The sequence below is a fragment of the Carcharhinus amblyrhynchos genome, chromosome 3 (assembly GCF_965287045.1).
Source record: "Carcharhinus amblyrhynchos chromosome 3, sCarAmb.v2.hapA, whole genome shotgun sequence".
In the NCBI taxonomy this organism is placed as follows: domain Eukaryota; kingdom Metazoa; phylum Chordata; class Chondrichthyes; order Carcharhiniformes; family Carcharhinidae; genus Carcharhinus; species Carcharhinus amblyrhynchos.
Genome location: NC_137326.1, coordinates 114064745 through 114090844, shown reverse-complemented (window position 1 = coordinate 114090844; position 26100 = coordinate 114064745). Strand labels below are relative to the sequence as shown.

At 44.0% G+C, this 26100-nt stretch overlaps 1 protein-coding gene across 2 annotated transcripts in view; it reads left to right on the top strand.

Moving 5' to 3' along the window:
* prss56 (serine protease 56) overlaps positions 1 to 26100 on the top strand; it is a 55498-nt gene that overhangs the window by 14984 nt on the left and 14414 nt on the right. For both annotated transcript variants that reach the window (XM_080185763.1, XM_080185762.1), the window contains 5 exons: positions 5691 to 5833; positions 10857 to 11016; positions 13377 to 13565; positions 18750 to 18920; positions 23549 to 23642. In XM_080185763.1, the coding sequence (XP_080041889.1) occupies positions 5691 to 5833; positions 10857 to 11016; positions 13377 to 13565; positions 18750 to 18920; positions 23549 to 23642 (757 nt within the window). The remainder of the gene's footprint in view (positions 1 to 5690; positions 5834 to 10856; positions 11017 to 13376; positions 13566 to 18749; positions 18921 to 23548; positions 23643 to 26100) is intronic.

Sequence of the window (26100 nt, the reverse complement as noted above, 5' to 3'; positions counted from 1 at the left end):
AGTAAGGGAACAGGTTATAGAGGGCAGAGGAGGGTGGGGGGGGAGGGGTGTGGGTGGAGGGTAGCGGTGCAGGAGTGGAGTAGTTCCAAACAGAGAAGAGCTGGGTTCATATTAAAATAGAAGTTATTTCTGGACAGCACCATTCAGTGGTTAAAACAAGTACTGCAATAAATTGAAGTTGAAAAAAATTCACTCACTCCAGTGGTGGGCAACCTGGAGGCACATCAGTGTTCTGAGTATGGACCGCAAGACATTTTGTTAACTGTCGCCCGCGCGCAGAGTTATCACATTTGTTGGTTTCCATCCACGTAACTTTTTCCCTATCGGTATAACTGCGTGATAGACATGAAAAGCAAGGGCACATGAAGTAAGGTGCATGCTAATTACACACAACATTGACCATGACAGCAGTGTGCTCCCTCTGCATCTAAACAAGTGTAAATATTTCTTTTCTTTTGCTTTTACCATTTGAAGTTGATGACAGTTCTATTAATATATGAATGATTAATAATTTAATCATATGTGGGGATGTACTAAATGTATTCAATCTCACTCAAGGGTCATAGTTCGTGAAAATGCTCAACTTCAATCTTGTGGCCCACTGAGATGGAGGAAAGCCACTCAGTAGCTGGGATTGCCCAACACTGATTGAACCAAATTAGATTAGAAAGGGGAGAAAAGCAATGGAAGTGAGGGGGAGAAATAGAAAGGCAAATCCCAAGGATAGAAGGAGGAAAGTAATCACATTTTTCACAACTGTCTAGGTCACTGTTTCTTGATAATTAATTAACAAAATGAATGATTGACACGTGAGTTCTGTTCTAAATAGCAACACAGTTATAATTTCGGGCTTCATTGAGAATTGATGTGTGCAAGAATGCTGGAGAATGCTCCAGTGTTTTTTAACCTGGACAAATAGCTAACCCGGGTAAATTCAGGCCAATTAGTTTAATGTCTGTAACAGGGAAAATGGTAGAATCTTTAGTTAAAGGTGAAATTAGCATATATCTAGATGAGGAGAAAGTAATTTGAAGCAGCCAAACAGTACTGGAAAGAAAAGTCTTGTTTGACAAGCAAGATAGAGTTCTTCAAAGAAGTGACTGATATGATGGATGCAATGTAAATGGGCCTTCAGAAAGCTTTTGAATGGGGTCCACAAAGAGAACTATTACAGAAAATGAAAGGAAAAGGTAGCAAATTGAATTAAGAAGAAATAGTGGATTGATGTTAAAGACAGAGAGTGGGAGTTATGGACAGAATACAGATGTTGAGGACAGAGAGTGGGACTTATAGACAGAATACAGATGTTGAGGACAGGGTGGGAGTTATGGACAGAATATAGATGTTGAGGACAGAGAGTGGGAGCTATGGAAAGAACACATGTTGAGGACAGAGAGTGGGACTTATAGACAGAATACAGATGTTGAGCACAGAGATTGGGATTTATGGACAGAATACAGATGTTGAGGACAGGGTGGGAGTTATGGACAGAATATAGATGTTGAGGACAGAGAGTGGGAGTTATGGACACAATACAGATGTTGAGGACAGAGAATGGGCATAAAGCAGAAGTGGATTTACAGCCTGTGGGGCCCTGCACTCACGTTCATTTTTGATTCCACCCTGTGACCTTACACCCCTCCCGACACCACCCACCCTCACCCCACAACTTAAAGGCAGAAGCTGCAAAAATAAAAAAAAGATGACTGCTTTTTAACTTGAAAGAACACTTTTGTGCACTGTTCAATACTTTGAATTTTTTTAAGTAAAATGACAAGCTTTTTTTTTGCTTAGATTTGTCCTTTTGCCTCACTTTCAGTTTTCTGTGTGTTTGATGCCAGATTGCTGATATTGCTTCATATTGCTAAAGAAATCTTGATTTTAATGAAGTGTCTGAAGGAGCCAGCATTTGCAGTCAATCCGACATTTTTATCAGTTTCAATTCAAGCTCTACAAAAATGGGATTCATCCTTTAACTCTGAAAATGTGATTCTGGATTTCAAACAACATTCACTCGACTCTTCTCCCACCCATTCCCCCCTCACAAACTCTCACCCCCCCTCCAAAATGCAACCCGGCCCCCATACACCAGTCTGCAACCCTTGCTAACCCCCTCACACACTCTCCTCCCCATCCCCTCACACACTCTCCTCCCCCATCCCCTCACACACTCTCCTCCCCCATCCCCTCACACACTCTCCTCCCCCATCCCCTCACACACTCTCCTCCCCCATCCCCTCACACACTCTCCTCCCCCATCCCCTCACACACTCTCCTCCCCCATCCCCTCACACACTCTCCTCCCCCATCCCCTCACACACTCTCCTCCCCCATCCCCTCACACACTCTCCTCCCCCATCCCCTCACACACTCTCCTCCCCCATCCCCTCACACACTCCCCACCTCCATCCCCTCACACACTCTCCTCCCCCATCCCCTCACACACTCTCCTCCCCATTCCCTCACACACTCTCTTCCCCCATCCCCTCACACACTCTCCTCCCCCATCCCCTCACATACTCTCCTCCCCATCCCCTCACACACTCTCCTCCCCCATCCCCTCACACACTCTCCTCCCCCATCCCCTCACACACTCTCCTCCCCCATCCCCTCACATACTCTCCTCCCCCATCCCCTCACACACTGGCCTCCCCATCCCCTCACACACTCTCCTCCCCCATCCCCTCACACACTCTCCTCCCCCATCCCCTCACACACTCTCCTCCCCCATCCCCTCACACACTCTCCTCCCCCATCCCCTCACATACTCTCCTCCCCCATCTCCCCATCCCCTCATGGTTTCCATTCTCACAATCTCTGGAGTCTGGTTAACACTATGAAGATAATCAATTGTTTTGTGACTGCTGGATCAAGGTACAGAGAGAACACAAGTCAATCACACTGACATAACAACGGCAGTGTAGTGGGAAACATACTAACCTTGGAATGAAAATAACTCACTGGCAGCCTGGAAAGGCACATTTATTAACGTAGTGGTGGCCCCTTTGCGCCTCGACTGTACTGACAAACACGTGATTGATTTCCCATTGATACAAATCACATATAGAATGAAAATCGGCTGCTAATCATTTCAGCTGTGTTTCCATCATCTCATGAAGCCCATTCATGTCTGTAAAACGCAGCAATATTAAACAGTCTACCAGAGCATGCAAGTTCAATATCTGGCATATTATTAAGATGGAATAAACTGAGTCAATTGCAATGACATTCTCCACTAACACTGCCTCCAATTAGCCATTCCTCCCAGTCCAGAAGATAAACTTAAAAGAGATTTTGTTTGAAACATTTAGAGGAAGGACGATCACCATTCCCAAAAAAATTCCCAGATCTTTCCCCTGGACCCTTCCCACACAGGCAGAAGTGCATTTTTGTTCTGTAATCATATCTCCTACACATGTGACTATCGTGCTATCAGAGTCTCTTTCACATCCTCTCTAACACTCTGTCTGTTAGATGAAAGTTCAATTCAAGAACACTTTCCAAACTTTTCCTTTTCATTTTCCAAAACATATCTCCCAGCAACAAGAAAGAAAGACCCAACCAGATCAATTGTCTGGTTTGATAAAAGAAAAAAGGATAATACAATGAGCTTTGAAAATACAAACAAGTATATTTGATATGGTGCAGTTTATATTTCCTGACTTGCTCCATGAGTTGGAGGGTTTGGGGATATGTACAGATACATCACAACCTTGGTCTGAAATGACTGCAGGTTCTATTCTGGAGCTGCTCACCAGAGTTCGGGCTTGAAGTCCGGCTTCAAGCTGTAAAAAGAGTGGAGAGACTAGGCAGCCACAGGGGCTTGTACTGCCCATGTTCACATTACAGGTTGGGCACCAACCACCTGACATAAATCTCTCTTCCACATGGGGGAATGGACCGACCTGAACTTGCCCCTCAGCAGTTTCCTGTGGAGATAGGATCTGGGGGCACCCTGCTGCCCACTCTGTATCCATGCTGTGTTTGGCCAAGTGACAAACACCAGCTGAGAGATCCTGAAGAAAGATCTCGTTGTCTATCGCGGTGGCCAGGAGGAAGAGCAGGGGAGGGGAGGTGAATGGCAACCTCTGTCTCTCTCCTTCCTCGCGCATGCCCCAATGTTTGGACTACTCTTTTCCCGCTCTTTCAGACTCAACTAATCAGAATCTGATTTCACTCTGCATTGCCCACTGATGGCTCAACAAATACAAATGAGCCTATCAGCAAATGTAGAGTTATCAGGCTTTGACTGGTGCCCACAACCACTAGCCAGCAGGGCCCCCCCCACATTGGTCAGAGCCCTCTGCCCAGGCACGGTGTGTTTCATTGTAAATCCATCCCTCATAAAGGGATAGATATTTAAGAGCCAAGGTGATTTTCTCAAACTGTCTGTAAATCGGAAACAGTGTCCTTCTTAAGTTTGTACCAAGTAAAGTTTGTTTATTAGTCACAAGTAAGCTTACATTCACACTACAATTAAGTTACTGTGAAACTTTCCTAATTGCCGCACTCCGGTGCTTGTTCGGGTGCACTGAGGGGGAATTTAGCACAGTTAATTCACCTAACCTGCACATCTTTGAATTGTGGGAGGAAACTGGAGCACTCGGAGGAAACTCACGCAGACACAGGGAGAATGAGCAAACTCCACACAGACAGTGACCCAAGTCAGGAATTGAATTGAGGTTCCTGGCACTGTGAGGCAGCAGTACTTTGCCACTGTGCTGCCCCCAGTGACTAGGCACCACCCCCTGTAACCAGGTGACTATAACAAAAAACCTTCACAGTACTGTGTTAGGAATCCCTAAGCCAATGGTTGGTTTTAAGGAGATAGCCAGTAAATCAAAGTTTGGACAAAAGTACAAGCACAAATAAGTTCCTTAAATCCTCACAGGACTTTTGCTCCAATGTTCCACTTGGATGTCAGTTGCTGTGTGGAGAACTTCCTAATATCAATTGTAAATTTTAAGCAGTGTTCCTGGATTTGCCTTTACTATACCTTTTATTACCTTAAACATTGGTGTGGTATCTCTTCAATTATCTCCTTTCAATAACAGCAGCAACCACTTATACATAGATATGAGAGAAAGCACTTTCACCATAATGAAAGTGCTCCAAGACACTTCACAGGAACATTATAAAACAAAGCCACATCAGGGTCAGATAGCCAAAAGCTTGGTCATATAGGGATGTTCTGAGATCTGTCTTAAAGGACAGTAAGAAGTCTCACGACACCAGGTTAAAGTCCAACAGGTTTATTTGGAATCGTGAGCTTTTGTAGCGCTACTCCTTCATCACCTGATGAAGGGGCAGTGCAATGATCATAGTTTTTGTGAAGCAATATTAAAATGGATCTGCTGTCAGCTCTCTTCCTTAATTACTATTTTTCCTACTCATCTTTCTTAATCCAACTTCCTCCCATCATCACTGCACCCCTTCATCCTCTCTTCCCCCACATAAAGCCCTCTCCCCAACAGCCCCCCTTCTGTCTGGTAACACTTATTAGCTTAAGTTTGAGACCTGATGACAGAAAAACGTCAATCCTTCATATCACCAGGTCTCCAGAGATAGGGTCTTTTTTTTTAAATACTATGAACTGCAGGGAAGTTCTGTACTGGCAGACAATAATGCTCCATTAATGTAAAGGTTATTGTGTGTATTGATTTATGGTTCTCTTGTATTCCTACAAACAGATGGCCCATCTGCAGATGTACTAATAGAAGCAAAAGTGCCTTTGCTAGGTCAGAGTACATGTAAGTCTGCACTTGGAAAGGAATTGGTCACCAATCAAATGTTCTGTGCTGGCTACCTATCAGGCAGCGTTGACTCCTGCCAGGTAAGATATCAACAATTGGAAAGCAAAATGCTGCAGATACTGGAGATCTGAAATGATGACAGAAAATGTAAGAAATGCTCAGCAGATCAGGCAGCGTCTGTAGAAGGAGAAGCGGAGTTATTGCTAACAGTCCTTGACCATCGACAGATATTGGGCAGGTACGGATTTTATTCAGGTCACTTGTGGGCAAAGGCTTGTTTATGGAAATGATCCGAGATGCCAAACCTGAAAAAACGTATTGAGAGCAAATAATCCAAAAGCTAACACTTCTGAGGACAAATTTTACAGTTTAGTGTCCGCATTTTGTAAATAATGCCCATTCACCAGTTTAGGGAAAACACAACTATTTTACTTACAGGTTAAAACAATACAGAGGTTTGCAACCTCATGGCTGCAATCACCTCCAGAAATGGCTCTCATTACTGAAATCCATGGTTGCCTGATTAATCCCCATCCTGTTCCACAATTGGTTCCCCAGATCACGCGACCTTACTGTGCCGATCGATCCTTAAAGGGACAATCACCACATCAGTTTACACAGTCTGAGATAATTAAACATTTAGCCAATTCTAAATTAAGTTTTTCAGGGGGTTTCGGAATATTTGTGAAGCAGCTTAACTCCTCTGTCTGAGGCATGTCCACAGGATTAATGTCAACCGAAATCACAGGTGCCACTTCAGGCACAGGCATCTCGGTTCTATCTGTTTCCATGGAGGCATCGACTGTGCTCCCACGGGAGAACCAGGTACCATGGAGGCATCAACTATACTGCCACAAGAAGACCAGGTACTTTACCTGGTGTCGAAATTTGCTGATGACACCAAGATTGGTGGAACGGCAAATTGTGCGGAGGGTGTGGAGAGTCTGCAGAAGGATCTAGATAGGCTGGGCGAATGGGCCAGGAAATGGCAAATGGAATTTAATGATGGCAAATGTGAAGTTGTCCACTTTGGTAGGAATAATGGTAGGAAGGATTATGACTTACATGGCGAAAAACTGCAGCATGCGACGGTGCAGAGGGACCCCGGGGTCCTTGTGCATGAGTCGCAAAAACCCAGCCTGCAGGTGCAGCAGGTGGTCAGGAAGGCGAATGGGATGCTGGCCTTCATAGCGAGGGGGATTGAATATAAAAGTAGGGAGGTCTTGCTGCAGCTGTATAGGGCATTGGTGAGGCCGCAGCTGGAGTACTGTGTGCAGTTTTGGTCGCCGCACTTATGCAAGGATATTTTGGCCTTGGAGGGAGTGCAGAGGAGGTTTACCAGGCTGATACCGGAGTTGAGGGGGTTGAACTATGAGGAGAGGCTGAATAAACTAGGCTTGTACTCGTTAAGAGTTTAGAAGAATGAGGGGAGATCTCATTGAGACATATAAGATGATGAATGGGATGGATAGGATAGAGGTGGAGAGGCTCTTCCCGCTCAGAAAGGACCATAGGACTAGAGGGAACAGCCTCAAGATAAAGTGGGGGGCGGTTTAGAACGGAGTTGAGGAGGAACTTCTTCACTCAAAGGGTGGTGAATGTCTGGAATTCTCTGCCCATTGAAGTGGTGGAGGCTGCCTCGCTAAATATATTTAAGACACGGGTTGATAGGTTTTTGATAGGTGAGGGGATTAAGGGTTATGGGGAGAGGGCGGGAATGTGGAACTGAGCCACTTCAGATCAGCCATGATCTTATTGAATGGTGGGGTAGGCTCGAGGGGCTAGATGGCCTACTCCTGCTCCTATTTCTTATGTTCTTATGTTTAGTGTTAAAACAATTGGCAACATTTCCTGATGGCAATGTACTTCCTGATGGCAAAATTGGCTGCTGGCACTCTTTTTCTCAAATGGTCGATGTATTTTTGGATGATCCTTCCTTCTACATAAGACAGGGGTCCAATTTTAGAGGCAGGAATGCCAGGGACCGAACTTGTCCCACTACCAAAATTCCTCACATATACAGCGTCATCCACTATAAGCGGCCGTGTTGACTGACATGAATCATAACTTGTTTTCTAGCCTCTACCCTACCCGGCAAATTTGGAAATACGAGGTTCAATCCTGTTCTGAGACAATAGTTCGTTAACATCTCTGCTGTCAGGACTACCATTGTTGTATGTGGAATTGTCCAATAGCCAAGAAAGAAGCATGAGATTCTGGTCTCCAGGGTTACTTCTGACTGCTTCTTTAGGCCAGGTTTAAAAACTTGGATGCCTTACTCAGCCAGTCTGTTGGATGCTGGGTGGTAAAGTGTAATTCTTATGTATTTGATACCATTGAGCATGGTGAAGTTTTGAAACTCAGCACTTGTTGCATTGTCAGACTCTGACTTCAGGTATTCCAAGGGTGGAAAAACATTGGTGTAATCTTTCCATGATAGTGTGCAATGTGGGAGGCTTCATCTCAAAAAAGTCCATCCACTTAGAGAGTGCATCAAGAAGAGCAGAAGTGTTGTGCCCATGAATGGACCAATGCAATCAATATGGACTCACGCCCATGGCTGGCCTGGCCATTCCCAAGGGTACAGAGGGCCTGCAACCTTTGTTGCAATTGGCACTGTTCACAGTGCTTGATGAGACTCTTGATGTCGGCATCATTGCCAGGCTACCACTCAACATCTGGCAAGCATCTTCATCTTTGAGGTGCCCAGTTGAGCACTGTGTAATTCCATTACAAGCACCTCTCTGCCTAGTACAGGGACAATTACTCTTGCTCCCCAGAGTATGATGCCATCCTGGCAACTCTATATCCTTACGGGTAACAAATGGTTTAATTTCTTTAGAAACTGTCTCATTGGCCCAACTTTTGAGCATCTTGTGTCTCACTTTGCACAGAAGTGGATCCCAGCTGGTCCAGTACCTGATTTGCTTTGCCTGGACTGGCAAATTCAATGCCGTGGTAATGGCATGTGGCTTAGAGAGAAACGTGGAGGTGATGATGTTCCCACAGGATTGCTGCTGTTGTCCTTCTTGTTGTTAGAGATCACATATAGGTAGAAACTCATGTTGGACACAATTGGGGGTCAGTGGAAGCCACATCCAAATTGTCACAACCCATCAAATGAAACCCATAAAAATATGAAAATGCAATATCTATCCTTGATTTCACATTGTGGGAGTATACATACTTTTCCATCTGGAAGGTAAATTAAGTTGAACGTATCATTCAATATTATGTCGTATTATGTCTAAGGACAGTGTCATGATGAAAATATTGCCAAATTAGTAATTACTTTACATGAATTTATTATTAAAATTTGTTACTATTGTAATAGTAACTGAGAAGATCTGGATTTTTCCAGTTGTCCTGTAGGCTGGGCAACCAGCTAAGTCATTGAGCCCAGACAAGTCCAGGTTGGGTTTCTATTCTATGCCAAGTTAGCTATTCACAACCAATTGGCAAAAATCGGCGCCAAAATGTATCTTGGCAGCTCCAGTATATGACAGAAACTAAAACAAGCAGGGCTCCTTGTCATTCTACTGCAACATCAACAGGAAGTATGTATAAAAAGATTGTTAAAGACAGAATTTGTCCTAACTGTGGTACTTAGAATCATAGAATCCCTACAGTGCAGAGGAAGGCTATTTGGCCCATCGAGTCTGTACCGATTCTCATATAGAGCAACTTATCCAGGCCCTATCCCTGTAACCCCACATATTTACCCCACTGATCCCCCTAAATTGAGACACTATGGGACAACTTAGCATGACTAATCCACATAACCTGCACTTCTTTGGAGTGTGGGAAGAGACTGGAGTACCTGGAGGAAACCCATGCAAACACGGGCAGAACATGTAGAGTCCACACAGACAGTGACCCAGCCAGGAGAGAATATTTTGGTTATTTCAATGATTCAATATTGGGGTTTAACTAAGATGGAGGGGATGGCAAGAGATCATCCTTTTCATGGCCTACCTGCACTGCACAGATCACTTTGCTGCATTTATGCTGAGGCACTAAAGAGCCAAGGCGAGGCTATCCTCAATCCCACCTACCGTGACATTCTGAGTGTGCAGTCAGTTGACTCCTGTGACTGATGATCCGTGCAGGTGGCCACTCTTTCCACGGAAGCACACATCAGCATGAAGATCTGAGACATCATGGCACTCACACTGGAGGCAGACTCCTTCAATATCTCACTAAGCATGTGCAGTGTAGCTGATAATCATAGAATCCCTCCAGTGCAGAGGGAGGCCATTCGGTCTATTGAACCTCTACTAATTCTCTGAAAGAGCATGTTTCCCAGGCATCTTATTATTTACCCCACCAATTCCCCTAAATTACACATCCCAGGACACTAAGGGGCAATATAGTGCAGCCAATCCACCTAACCTGCACATCTTTGGACTGTGGGAGGAAACCGGAGCCCGGAGGAAACCAACGCAGACACGGCAAGATTGTGCAAACTCCACAAAGCCAGTCTCCCAAGGCTGGAATCAAACCCGGGCCCCTGGAGCTGTGAGACTTCTAACAGGTGAATAGGTTGTCAAATCATTGCTTAAGCAGCGGTTACTTCCTCAATCACTGTCTGGGCTCCGACACAAATAATGATGAGATAACCAAGATATCAGAAAGGGCAGCACGGTAGCACCATGGTTAGCACTGCTGCTTCACAGCTCCAGGGACCTGGGTTCGATTCCTAGCTCAGGTCACTGTCTGTGTGGAGTTTGCACATTCTCCTCATGTCTGCTTGGGTTTCCTCAGGGTGCTCCGGTTTCCTCCCACTGTCCAAAGATGTGCAGGTTAGGTTGATTGGCCATTATAAAATTGTCCCTCAGTGTCCTAAGATGCTTAGGTTAGAGGGATTAGTGGGTAAAATATGCGGAGATATGGCGGTAGGGCCTGGACGGGATTGTGGTTGGTGCAGACTCAATGGGCCGAAGGGCCTCTTTCTGCACTGTAGGATTCAATGATTCTATGATGAATGGAACTTGCGGAATAATACCTCAGGCAGAACAGAAAAGGAATGCGAAAATCGGGAAAAATAAATGTTGCTACATTGGAATTTGAATAATGTATATATGTTGTCTTCTCCTGTTATAGGGAGACTCTGGAGGACCACTGACCTGCATAGATCCTATGTCTAAACACTATTACCTGTATGGGATTACATCCTGGGGGGATGGCTGTGGCCAGCGTGGCAAACCAGGGGTTTACTCCAGGGTACCCAGCTTTTTAAACTGGATTAACAATGAAATAAAAAGTAAATATTTTTATATCATATCACCAATTTCGTTCCATGATGCACTGAGATATTAAACTGTGTCTAAGCTATGAAAATATTGTTTTTGTTGATTTTTCTGATTCAGTGACTTATACAAAAAGGCTACATGCTACAAAAGGAACATTTTTTTCAAGACTATGGGAAAGAAAAGAGAATGGGGCACATTGGAGAACTCTTTCAAAGTTTCGACACAAATACACTAGGCTACTTGACCTCCTCCTGCTTGGTAAAATTTGAAGATACTATGCCAGCCTGGAAAAATAACAAAAGCAAGCCAATAGTCTCAAAATGTTGACACAATTCCCAGAAAATTGACCCCTTAAAAACGGCACTGATTACAAGCTGATTTTAACTGTGAAAATAAGTAGTTGCACATAGTTATACAAACATTCATAAGTTCATAAGATATGGAGCAGAATTAGGCCATTCAGCCCTTCGAGTCCATTCCACCATTCGATCGTGGCTGATATGCTCCTCATCCCCATTTTCCTGCCTTCTCCCCAAAACCCTTCAACCCATTGCCAATTAAAAATCTGTCTAACTCCTCTTTAAATTTGTGCACTGTCCCAGCATCCACAAAATCCATAGATTCACAACTCGTTGCAATTCAACTCTGTTTTAAAATTGTTTTAAGTTGTGATGCAGCAATAAGACAGAAGCACATGGAAGCCTAAAGGGAGAAAACCAAATGTTGAGGGCACAAACTAGCAACATATTTCTAGGAGGAACTGATAGCATGCATCTGAATTAAATTGGTACATTCTGATTAATTTTAGGTATTCTTATATAACACAATTAATAGATACTTAATCAAAAAGACTTTTGGAACTTCAACAAACCAATCAAACTATCAGTTCCCAGATATTATTACAAAAGTTGCTTTCCTACATTCAAGCCCCCATTTGCTGCCCATGTGCACTGTACCCAACCAACACCCTACCAGTTCACAGAGACTCTGTCTCCTCCTCAAAGCCCTTCCAATTCATTCTGACAATTTTCTTCCTGCCTCCTTCAACTCAATTTCACACTTCTTTCTCCAACCTAGTTTAAGCTGGTACTCATCTTGTTACAATGCTCATTTGAAGAGCTGGTGCAGAAATAATGGGCTGAAAGGCCTCCTTCTGCACCATAACATTTTTGTGATTATTTCTTGTTTTATTAGCGCCTATTTTCTTTCCTCCATCTCCATCTATTTCCCCTTCATTTTCTCTTTCCTCTAGCCTCTTCTCATTTCTTCATTACCAGCTTTTCCCCTTCACTGATACCCTTTTATCTTTTCATTCCAGGCAGGAAAATCTGTTAATCAGAATCACAAACCTGGCAGGAAAATCTGTTACTCTCCCAGGCTCTGTGTGGTTAATCCACCTTGTTATGTGTTTAGTCTGTATAACCGAGGATTCTAGTGCTGCTGAAATAAACTACATTGAGGGCTCCAGCAGGCTTTCCTTTTCTGTTACACACTAAAATGTGTTCACAGTCTCATGCACAGAGCTAACAGAACTACCCTCTTTTACATTCTTACCTTGCCTCTGAAAATCAATAAGTTGGTGCAGTCAATAATTTTTATCTAATAAAAGTCCATTCATACTGAAAACATTGCAACATATATTACTACTAAATCTGGGTGGCACCGTGGCACAGTGGTTAGCGCTGCTGCCTCACAGTGCCAGGGACCCGGGTTTGATTCTTGGCTTGGGTCACTGTCTGTGCAGAGTTTGCACATTCTGTCCGTGTCTGTGTGGGTTTCCTCCAGGTTCTCCGATTTCCCCCTACAGTCTGAAAGACATGTTGGTTAGGTGCATTGGCCACAGTAAATTCTCCCTCAGTATACCTGAACAGGCACCTGAGTGTGCCAACTAGGGCATTTTCACAGTAACTTCACTGCAGTGTTAACGTAAGCCTACTTGTGACACAGATAAGTAAACTACTTAAACTCACTTTCAGTTTCCAAAGCTAACTTTCAAAACCGATACATTTCATCATAGTTTAGAATTACTATGTAGGTTTATTTTTCAACTCTGCTAAATCATGAAATGAGCTTCGTTCTAGATTTGGTTATGAAATATAAAAACTGTGATTAATTTCATCAAGTTTTTCAATTTCCAATCAAGTTTTCCCTTTTCCAATTGAGTCTTAAAAATTTAGAAAGAAGCAACTGTGACTAAAGATGACTTACGCAGTGGTCCAAAATCCCAGTTTCATAGCCAATAAATAATTGTGAGGAACTAAGCATTGATACTTTGAGATTGTTGAAGGCTCTGTTTATGATATCAGTGTAATACACTCAGCCATTATGAGGACTATTTCAGTAATCAGTGTCCTGTGTGGTGTCCCTACAGAATCCCCTGGCAGTCGAGAGCCAACCTGTTTTGACTTTCATAAACTCTCAGAGATGCAGGATGCACAGCGAGAGGTGGAGGTGACCAGACTCTGTGCGTACTATAGCAGGGTCTGTCCACCATTGCAGGAAACAGCCGCTTGCAGCCGATGCATTGAGGAGAGATGCAAAATGAAAATGAAAAAATGCGGTAAGCTTAAGGTTCTTCGTTTTAATTAATAAAAAAGGAAAGCTGGGAAAAAAGACACAACCTTGCATGAACTTTTGACATTTTTCATTGAATGGGAAGGGTGGAAAGGTGATTGTGGCAAGGTCAGTGTTTGGAAAGGACATGGAAAGTTTTCAGATATGTGGAGAGGTTGAGTTGTTCTCCTTACAGCAGAGATTGTTAATAGATATTCTCAAAATCATGAATGGTTTTGAGAGAATAAATAAGGAGAAACTGTTTCAAGTGACAGAAGGGGCAGTTAGAGAGCAAAGACAGGTTTCAGGTGATTGCAAAAGAACCAGTGGTGACATGAGAGGACAAATGGCTATGGTGTGAAATGCACTGCCTGAAAGAGTGATGGAAACAAAAAAAGCAGCAGCCTTCAAAACAGAATTGAATAAATACTTTATTTTAAAATAAACATTCAAATCAATGGGATAAGTGATGTATTCCACCAGATTACTGCCCAGATGGTGAGGATAAAACTCTTCAATATCTATTATTCGTACAACTACTATTAATAATCTACAAATAAACATAACTGGCAAACAATCCTGGACAATTCATCAAATTTGATGATAGGGTTAACAAAGCACAGAAAATTAAATGAATGTATATTTAATCAACTTTGCAGCTTTACTCAACTTTTTATACAATTGTGAATTATGCGCTTTTTTTTAACCCAATCAATCTGAAATTAAGAATCTACTGATGATTATGAAACCATTGTCGATTGTCAGAAAAGCCCATCTGGTTCACTGATGTCCTTTATAGAAGGAAATCTGCTGTCCTTATCTGGTCTGGCCTACATGTGACTCCAGAGCCACAGCAATGTGGTTGACTGTCATCTGCCCTTGGGCAACTAGCACTGGCTCATCTTGAACCAGTATCCAGGAATCAGCCTTCAGCACTTGTACTACTATAACCTAGCTTCTTTATCCTGGGGAGTTGGTTGTATTGGCGTCAGGTCAGATGTTAACACTTTTTTAAAAATCTCAAAACCAACACCGACCTGCCTCCTATCCACACACTTCTGAGTTTAACAGAGGCACGTGAGGGAGCAGACAACCAACCCCCTCCCAGGAGGCATGTTGGCAATATAAATCCTTTAATGAAGCTAGTAGCCTTTGATTTAAGTTGCTTTGCTGGTTTAACTGTTTCCAACTGGATTTTCCAAAGCTTTGGAAACTTGCCAGCTGAAGGGAAGCAAGGACAGTTCCACTGCACCTTGATCAGAAAAGGCAGCAGTGCATCCCACTGTCCCCCATCTTGTCGAACTCCCCCACCTTCTTCAGACCCCCTCACACAAAGACCTAGGGGTCGGGGGTTGAACACCCCACCTTGCTCCAAGATTGAGGTCTACCCTATCCCCGGATTTGGGGATCAGACCTCTCTGCTCCTGTAGCTGCTCTTCTCTTCCTCTTCTGACTGGAAGCAAAGCTTGTCCATTGAGGTGGCTGGCGCAGGGAAGCTGTCAAGGAGCAAGTTAAGTGAAACCCCACAGTATGTGGGTATACAGGGACATTTCCCTTCTGTATTTCCTCTCCCCACTCTGACCACTGCCTGCTCAACTCACTCTATTAATATCCAAACCTACGAACCTGATGCTAAGAGAATAGAACTGGATGCAGCAGTATAAATGTGGGCAATTGGTTCAAGATGCCAGTTTCTTGAAAGCCAAATTAAGTGCATATCCACACAGCATTAAATCCACACCTGTTGTGCAGGGAGTTAGTGGAATTTTACAGATAGGAATACCAATGAACCATTGATAGAGAAAAAGTGAACAACACATCCAAGTTCATGATGTGAACACAATAAAATAGAACTAAGGATGCTACGGAAAGTCAGTCTTCAAATAAGAAAATGTGCATTGTAGACCCAGGTCAGCTAAAAGTATGGAGAATCTAATTTAAGTTGCCAAGAAAGAAAAATGATGAAAATAAACAAGAAAACCACCCCAGGAAAAAGTGATGGTGAACACAGTTTATTATTTTTTACCCCAATTTTTCAAGCAGAGACGTGAAAGTGAGCAATGTAAATGGAATTTGGCATGTCTGGAGTCTGGAGACGCATTTTCTGTTAAATAAATGAGCTTGATGTTTTCTGGTTGACCCTGTCTCATATTTCAGTACACCTCTGAAAAGAATGGAGGAGAACATATAGGGTAACATGGAAAGGGTGCAGTGGCCAGTTCAGATCACAAATGGGACCCAATTATTGTGTCCCTGGACTAAGTCCTTGTGCAATTAGATATTGAATATTTAGAGCACTGATTGAAGTGAACAGGACCACAGCACCTGTGAGCAGACCTGAACCTTGTGATATGTCCTTCTGTTCTGAGAATCACCAGCAACACAAACTGACAGCTGCATGGGCCAGACCACACCATGTAGCCACTTGGTTCAACATGAGCTTACTGACCCTCTGCAAGTTAGGTGGCATCCCCCGGCCCCACATATTATGGCGGGGTCAGTGGTAGAGTTTACCAGTGAGTGTATCTTTGCTGATAGCCAAGGTTATGTCTCCTTGTAGCATTGGCACTAAAACATTATGAGACTGTTTCCATTAATCGTCATCATTGCCAGCAAGCATAACTGAAACATGACAAAATACCTTGGGCTATAACACCGGAATTTGAAAGCTCTTGGGTATTTTTAGTAGAATTACTACAGTGCAGAAGGAGGCCATTCAGCCCATTGAGCCTGCACCAACAGAAATCCCACCCAGGCCCTATCCTCATAACTCCACCTTTTGATTTGATTTGATTTATCACATGTATTAGTATGCAGTGAAAATTATTGTTTCTTGTGCACTATACAGACAAAGCATACTGTACATAGAGAAGGAAAGGAGAGAGTGCAGAATGTAGTGTTACAGTCTTGACTAGGGAGAAGAGAAAGATGAATTTAATATGAGGTAGTCCATTCAAAAGAATGATGGCTGCAGGGAAAAGAACTGTTCTTGAGTTGGTTGGTATGTGATTTCCGATTTTTGTATCTTTTTCCTGATGGAAGAAGGTGGAAGAGAGTATGTCTGGGGTGCGTGGGATCCTTGATTATGCTGGCTGCTTTTCTGAGGCAGCGAGAAGTGTAGACAGAGTCAATGGAGGCGATCACGCTGGTTTGCTTGATGGACTGGGCTTCATTCATGACTCTTTGTGGTCTACCCTACTAATCCCCTGGACGCTAGGTGTCAATTTAGCATGGCCAATCCACCTAACCTGCATATCTTTAGAGCATGGGAGGAAACTGGAGCACCTGGAGGAAACCCATGCAGGCACGAGGAAAATGTGCAAACTTCACACAGTCACCTAAGGCTGGAATTGAACCTGGGTTCCTGGTGCTGTGATGCAGCAGCGCTAATCATTGTGCCACCATGCTGCCCTTGTGACACCGTACCACACCACATCCCAGTTAGATCTGGAGTCAGAGAAGGCTGTCCTCTCTCCAGTGTTTTGCTGAGTCCATCAGGCAGGATTCAGGCATAGGAGGAGTGACCATCCCAGACAGTGGAGGCACTCAGGTCATAGCTTCTTTGTACATGGACAATGTCGTTGACTTCCGCACAGATCTGCTGTTGGTGCACAGGCTGCAGTAGCGACCAATTTCAATTGGCCTTAGGAGCCAAGATAAATCACAATAAGAGTATCGCCAGCCTTTTGGAAACTGGGCTGGCTGATCCTTTGCCCACTTCACCATCAGGTCAGACTGCCTGAGGATGTTGGGGATATGGTTCAGGAGGACAAGGTTATGGACTAAAAATTAGAAGGAGTGAATAGCGATGGTCAAACAAACACTGGGCAAGGGTGAGGGGTGCTCCATCTCCATTAGGGGTAAAAACCTGCTAATCAAGTCTGAAGAGCTCTCGGTGTTACTGTATGTGGCTCAGGCCTGGTCTACTCCTCAGTCCATGGCAATTACTCGAGCCATCTTCTACTTTATCTGGAGGCTGAAAATGGACGGTGTTTGCAGAGACACAACTTAAAAACCATTTGATAAAGGTGGAGAAAACATAACCAACATCATCCTCATCTTTTCTGTGCGGCTGCATCAAGCTGTGAGTAAACCCTTGGAGCGCAAATACTATGTTCTGATGTTCTACCTGTCCCCAGTATTGCGAAGGATAAATCTGGTCACGTTACCATGGAGCCCTCCAAGTAGTTGGAATGTGCCATAGCACCTAGCCCTCGCAGAGAAGTTTATACAGAGACACACATTTGACCACAAGTCCTTCAGTCTGTGGTCTGCACCTAATGTCGTAGAGGCCCTGTGGGAAAAGGAGATGGTGAATCCTTTTGGATAGTTCCCTGAGTAGACTCATTGGCAGAACTTTCAAACAAGCACCGAGGCATAGCTTGGCTGGTGGTGAAAGAATCTCTCTCCTTCCAACACAGCCAGTGTCTCACCCCCTTCACACATTGCCCTGGAGGTGTGAAGCTCTCTGTACATGGACAATGTCACTGTCTTCTGTGTGGAGGAGTCTGTTGTTCACCTCTTTCCAGAATATGCATTTGTAAAGAAGATCCGGAGAGAGATGCAATGATTTTTGTTGAGGTTCATCCCAAGCAGCTCTGTGACACGGAACTCTGAACTCCACGGGCTGTTCCCAGGGATGCACCTCCAGACAAACATCAACTGCTGCCAGAAGATCATCAATTCAATGAAAGATGCTCTTTGTTCTGCTGAAAAGGTTTGGTCTTTGCAGAGTTATCCACAGTCAAGTGTTGCAGACTGGCATATTCGAAAGTCCAGGTCAATATGCTGAAGGATTCTCTAAAGCTTGGCCCAGCCACCACAGAGGTGCAATGGAAAAAGGTCGCTATCTAAGACCTTTGAGCCATAGTGCACCAAGGGGCTGGAAATTGTACAGAAACTGTCTGACTAGGATTTACACTGAATGTACACAGTAAATATTATATGTATCACAATTGTATTGAAGCACCTTAGAGTGCAACATGATCCATGTAGAAAAGTTGAATATCATTGCACTTTCTATAATGACCATTTGGAAATAGCTCATAATAGTCTTTTAGATATTTTATGAGTAAAGTATATTCTTGCAAAAAATAAAGGCAGTCACAAAACCTGGGTAATTATTTTAAATCATTGTTAACAATAGTCTTCTTGTGGTGTTCTGGTCACTTAACCTCTTTATATATTACAGAACTCAGGACATTTCTACAGAATCTGCTGGACCTGCTTCACCCGGTGGAAGAATTTATCCGCAGTCGAGTTAGTTTCTCCTTCTTCACCGAGACAATCCCAAAATTCATGGAGGATATTTACACAAACATTGTTCCATCCCAAGAACAGCACCTATCAAAGCGTGACAAAGGTACACATCAAAGTTCAATCTGGTGTTTATCCCCAATTTCCACTTTAATTTTGTGCGCCTTCAAAAAATAACGACCCTGAAGACAATTTTCCTCACTCATTCACGGGATGTAGGCAGCGCCAGCATTTATCGTCCATCCCTAAATGCCCCTGTGAAGGTGGTGATGAGCCGTCTAATTGAATGACAGCAGTCTGTATGGTGTAGGTACACCCATAGGGTGGAATTGTCCCATCCTGCCTGCTGCGGGAATCATAGTGGACGGGGGGGGAGGCAGACCATGTACAGGTCCATTGACCTCAGGTGGGAGTTTTTGGTCTTGGGGTGAGTGTGGCCGGAAAATCTCACCCTTAAGCTTGTTAGGGAGAGACTTCTTTAATTTTGCTTAGCAATGATGAGGGGCATCATGGTGGCGTAGTGGTTAGCACTGCTGCTTCACAGCGCCAGGGAGCCGGGTTCACTTCCAGCCTTGGGTCACCATCTGTATGGAGTTTGCACATTCTCCCCATGTCTGCGTGGGTTTCTTTGGGTGTTCCGGTTTCCTCTCACAGTCCAAAGGTGTGCAGGTTAGGTTGATTGGCCATGGTAAATTAATCCTAGTGTCGGGGGATTAGCAGGGATAAATTTAAGAAATTATGGGAATAGGGCCTGGGTGGGATTGTGGTCAGTGCAAACTTGATCGGCCGAATGGCCTCCTTCTGCACTGTAGGGATTCCATGGTTCTGCCAGGTTTCTTGTGCTACAGCTACTGGAAAATTCTTTGGGATATCTTGGGGTCATGAAATATAAATGAAAGTCCCTCTTTTGTCGAGAGTATTGAAGGAGACAGGAGAGAAAATTACGTCGGTCATTGTCCAAAATCTCAAGATTCAGGATTTGTGCTTTTAGATTAGAAAATTGCAAATCCCGCTCCACTATTTAAGAAGGATTGGAGGCTGATGCCGAGTCTATAATGTACCTGGCCCTGATATTTACAGGGACGATGTGGGTGAGGCAGAAGCCCTGATGAACCTAATGGCAGGAGCTTATGAATATTTTCGGGGTTTGTTTCCCGTCCAACAACATGGCAAATGGTCAACCTGACCTGCCAGACAGCAAATAATTAAATACGTTATCCCTACCTGCTGCACATGTTGCTCTTTTTTGTGACAGAGTCGGCCATGGAGGGGAAAGGTGCTTCATTCACATATTTAAACTAAGCCTCCCACAATGCATTTGTTACCCCCCACAATGCATTTGTTATTCCCCACAGTACATTTGTTATTCCCCACAGTGCATTTGTTATTCCCCACAGTACATTTGTTATCCCCCACAGTGCATTTGTTATCCCCCACAGTGCATTTGTTATCCCCTGCAGTGCATTTGTTATCCCCCACAGTGCATTTGTTATCCCCCGCAGTGCATTTGTTATCCCCCGCAGTGCATTTGTTATCCCCCACAGTACATTTGTTATCCCCCGCAGTGCATTTGTTATTCCCCACAGTACATTTGTTATTCCCCACAGTGCATTTGTTATTCCCCACAGTGCATTTGTCATTCCCCACAGTGCATTTGTTATTCCCCACAGTGCATTTGTTATTCCCCACAGTGCATTTGTCATCCCCCACAGTGCATTTGTTATTCCCCCGCAGTGCATTTGTTATTCCCCACAGTGCATTTGTTATTCCCCACAGTGCATTTGTTATTCCCCACAGTGCATTTGTTATTCCCCCGCAGTGCATTTGTTATTCCCCACAGTGCATTTGTTATTCCCCACAGTACATTTGTTATTCCCCTGCAGTGCATTTGTTATTCCCCACAGTGCATTTGTTATTCCCCACAGTGCATTTGTTATCCCCTGCAGTGCATTTGTTATTCCCCACAGTACATTTGTTATTCCCCTGCAGTGCATTTGTTATCCCCTGCAGTGCATTTGTTATTCCCCACAGTACATTTGTTATTCCCCTGCAGTGCATTTGTTATTCCCCTGCAGTGCATTTGTTATCCCCTGCAGTGCATTTGTTATCCCCCGCAGTGCATTTGTTATTCCCCTGCAGTGCATTTGTTATCCCCCACAGTGCATTTGTTATTCCCCTGCAGTGCATTTGTTATCCCCTGCAGTGCATTTGTTATTCCCCACAGTACATTTGTTATTCCCCTGCAGTGCATTTGTTATTCCCCTGCAGTGCATTTGTTATCCCCTGCAGTGCATTTGTTATCCCCCACAGTACATTTGTTATTCCCCTGCAGTGCATTTGTTATTCCCCACAGTGCATTTGTTATTCCCCACAGTGCATTTGTTATCCCCTGCAGTGCATTTGTTATTCCCCACAGTACATTTGTTATTCCCCTGCAGTGCATTTGTTATTCCCCTGCAGTGCATTTGTTATCCCCTGCAGTGCATTTGTTATTCCCCACAGTACATTTGTTATTCCCCTGCAGTGCATTTGTTATTCCCCTGCAGTGCATTTGTTATCCCCTGCAGTGCATTTGTTATCCCCCACAGTACATTTGTTATTCCCCTGCAGTGCATTTGTTATTCCCCACAGTGCATTTGTTATTCCCCACAGTGCATTTGTTATCCCCTGCAGTGCATTTGTTATTCCCCACAGTGCATTTGTTATCCCCCGCAGTGCATTTGTCATCCCCCACAGTGCATTTGTTATCCCCCACAGTGCATTTGTTATTCCCCACAGTGCATTTGTCATCCCCCACAGTGCATTTGTTATCCCCCACAGTGCATTTGTTATCCCCCGCAGTGCATTTGTCATCCCCCGCAGTGCATTTGTTATCCCCCACAGTGCATTTGTTATCCCCCGCAGTGCATTTGTTATTCCCTGCAGTGCATTTGTTATCCCCTGCAGTGCATTTGTTATCTGACTACTGGTGCAGGAGGCTGGGAGTCCCTGGCAACTGGGAGAACCGGAGGGAGGTCAGCAATCAGGGCTTGAGGAGGATGTTGGGGGTGGGGGGGGGAGGCTGGGGGCAGGGGACGAGGAGATTGGGGGGTAGGGGGAGGAGTTTGGGGGCGGGGGAGAAGTTCGGGGACAGGGGGAAGAGTTTGGGGGCAGGGGGAGAAGTTTGGGGGTGGGGAGAGGGATGGGGTGCCAGTTAGGATTGGGATGGAGGGAGGGAGAGGGACATTGGTGTTATACATGAATCACATAATGTTAGCATGCAGGTACAGCAAGCAATTAGGGAGGCAAATGGAAAGCTGATCTTTGTTTCAAGGGAGATGGAGTATAAAAGTTGAGAAGTCTTGCTACAATTGTGCAGGACAGTGAAACCACATCTAGGATGGTATTTCCCAGCCCTCCCCACCAGTGGGATCTTTCAGTCCTGCTGAAGTTGACCCATGACATAGACAAGGAATGTAAATCGCCATCAACTTTGATGGAACCAAAAGGTCCAATGGTGATTTGCCTCCACCACAAGAAAACCCATCACGATGGGGATGGTAGTGTGTGGGAGTGGGGGGAGGGGCTGGTTTCAGGGGACTGGAGAATTCTGCCTCTGGAATGTCGTGTACAGTTTTAGTCTCCTTATTTAAGGAGGGATCTACTTATATTTGAAGCAGTTCACATAAGGCTCACCTGGCTGATTCCTGGGGTAAACACAGTAAGAAGTCTCACAACACCAGGTTAGAGTCCAACCAGTTCATTTGATAGTATTTGATTACTATCAAAAAAACTGTTTGGACTCTAACCTGGTGTTGTGAGACTTCTTACTGTGTTTACCCCAGTCCAACGCCAGCATCTCTACATCATGATTCCTGTTGAGCAGGTTGGTCTTCTACTCACTGGAGTATGAGAAGTGACCTTAATGAAAAATGTAAGACTCTGAGGTGATTTGACAGGGTAACTGCAGAGAGGATTTCCCTATAGGGAGGAAATCTAGCACCAGGGACCACAGTTTAAAAATAAGGAGTCTCCCATTTAAGGATTGACATGAACAGGAATTTCTTCTCCCAGAGGGTCATTAGTCCCAATCCTAGGGAGCAGTGGGGGCTAGGTCATTGAATATATTCAAGGCTGTGATAGACAGACTTTTGATTAACAGAGGAGTCAAGGGTTATGGGGGACAGGAGAAAGTGAAGGCTACAAACAAAATCAGCTTTGATCTTATTGAATGATGGTGTAGGCTTAAGGAGCCGAATGGCCTACTCCTGCTCCAATTTATTCTTATGATCTTCTTAGTGATCAGGACTACAGGAGGTTGAAAAATCTTCTGAAGTGTCAAGGGAAAGCAAAGAAACCTCCCTGATGCTGTTGAGTTTCCTGTTGTCTGGGGACCTTTCCCGCCACAGCCAACTCTGTAGCAAAACAGAGCACAAAAAAAATGTGCAGCAAGTAGGGATAACGTATTTCACATTTTCCTCCACAGCCCTCTATCACCTGTGAGTTAATATAAGTATCATTTTGATCAGAGGAAATGATGGAAACATCTCATAAGATGGTAGCTGGAAGTTAGACTCTGGAACTATTCCAATGGCATTCTTGCTGAGCAGAAGAATTAGGTTCTTATTTATAATAATGCCATAAAATAATCAAATCTACTTCAGGTCCCTGTTATTGAGTTATGCAATTTATTATAGAAGCTATGAAGAGAAGTTTGATTTATTCATTAATGTATCCATTTTAAACAATTAAAAGAACAGATACAAATAACTGGACTGAAAGAAGGAAGACACGGGCCGTCTCTGGAGACTGATTTCAGGTCAGATGCTCAACACAATATCAGCAACAGGTGAGCACATTTTTCAACTAATCACATTTCCTTTTCTTTCTGAACCACCTCTAATTTATTCATGTTGTCTCTTCTCCTCTCCTGAAGATGCTGACTCATGCTGGGGTATGTAGGGTTGGATACTTTCCACTACCAAAGGGATTTCTCCATGTGTAAACCAAATTGTTTGTGTCAGTAGGTTAGACTCATAGAATTCCTACAGTGCAGAAGGAGGCCATTCAGCCCATCGAGTCTGCACCAACGACAATCCCACCCAGGTCCTATTCCTGGAACCCCACATATTTACCCTGCTAATCCGCTGATGCTAGGGTCAATTTATCATGGCCAGTTCAACCTAACCCTACATCTTTGGAGTGGGAGGAAACTGGAGAACCTGGAGGAAACCCACCCAAGATACAAGGAGAATGTGCAAACTCCACACTGAGAGTGACCCGAGACTGGAATTGAATCTGGGTCCCTGGCGTTGTGAGGCAGCGGTGCTAACCATTGTGCCACCATGCTGCCCCATGGTTATTTAATGATGTGAGAGATCAGAGCAGAGCCTCATCTTGTTGGATTCTAAGTGGATCATGGGACATGGAGATATGGCGAGAAAGGAGTTGAGTTAGCCATGATCTTATTAAGTGGAGTAGGTTCTAGGAGTCATCTGGCCTTCCCCAGCACCAGTTAGTTGTATTCCTTTGACCTCTTATGATGTTCACGGAAACTTACTTTCCATCTGAGGTCATTGAATAGCGATTGGAACTGAATCTCAGGTGGACTTCCTTCTTCCTTCTGTGATATACGATAGACTCCTATCGTCACCCCCCAAAATCAGACCAACTGATCATTGTTACAAAATCAAAAAATACTGTAAAATCTCACAGGCCTGACTGCATCTGTGGAGAAAAAACAGAGACAATGTTTAAAGTCCAAATGACTCCATCAGATAATTGTTACCCCAGCTAAATCAACACTAACATAATTGTTACACACACTGACAATTATTACACAGACTGATAACCATCATCCCAGCTAATTCAATAAAGACTGATAGGTGGACCTGACATCGTGTGGTCTGTCTTTCCTAGTTGGGGGAGGTGATGGTCTAGTGGTATTATTGCTAGACTATTAATCCAGAAACTCAGCTGGGAGCCTGGGTTCAAATCCCACCACGGCTAGATGGTGGAATTTGAATTCAATAAAAAAAATCTGCAATTAAGAATCTACTAATACCATGAAACCATTGCCAATTGTTGGAAAAACCCATCTGGTTCATTAATGTCCTTTAGGGAAGAAAATCTGCAGTCCTTATTTGTTTTGTCCTACATGCGACTCCAGAGCTGCAGCAACATATTTGACACTCAGTTGCCCTCAGGCAACTAGGGATGGGCAATAAATGCTGGCCAGCCAGAGATGCCCATGTCCCACAAATGAATTTTTAAAAAATTGCTTAATAACTTTAATTAGCCATACCATCAGGTGAACCAATCACATATCGATACTGGATGAAATCATTCCTATTGACACCAAGGAGCAATTGAACAGTATAAACATTAATGGGTCATACTCCAGCAACATTTAATTACACTGAAAACATAGCTAAATGCAAGGAACCTCACTATAAACCATCGTGCTACTCACCCTAAGAAACCAAACACATCCACCTTTCCCAATCACGGCAGTGAATTTTAATTCAAAAATAAAAACTGTGGACACTGGAAATCGGAAATAACAATGGAGAATGCTGGAAATACTCAGCAGATTTGGCAGCATCTGTGGAGAGAGAAATAGAGTTAACACTTTAACACAACTCTGACAAAGGGTCATCCAGACTCTCAATGTTGGTTCTATTCTCTCTCCACAGATGTTATCAGACCTGCTGAGTTTCTCCAACGTTGTTAACACTTTAAATCTGTGATCTTTTCATCCGAACCTGAAACATTGAGCTGAATTTTTCTGCTCTGGTGGAGATGGATTAGAAGGTAGAGTGGCCAAAAAAATAGTGGGAACCTCATTTCTTCCCTGCCACCCCCCCTCCCCCCGCCCTTAGGGCAGCTGTCTTTTCTCCTCCAGGTTACTTCCCAGGGGTGTGTGGGGAACAATGTCAACTGTTTGCTCCAGGGTGGCAGGCAGCCAATTAGAAAAACCGAGGCTTTGAGAAGGGGCCATTTTCCAAGATGGCAGTGATGTTCTGCAGCAAGATTGGCCCTTCCTCCCCTCTAAATGCAGAACCTGCCACCCCTTGGAGGGTCACCATGAGGTCAGTGAGCCACTGTGGGCTGCATTAAATGGCTGCATTGGGACAAAATGCCCTCAGAGGCTGAAGAGAGCCAGAGGCCTTCTTCTGAAGAGTAATGTCTCCATCCTGAGGTGACTCACAATATAGAGTCTTCTTTCATTTTAAAAGGAGGGCTTTTGTGAGTGCCTCCATTTTGAAGTGTCTTCTCCAGCAATTTTCGTCTCCCTTAATGGGCTG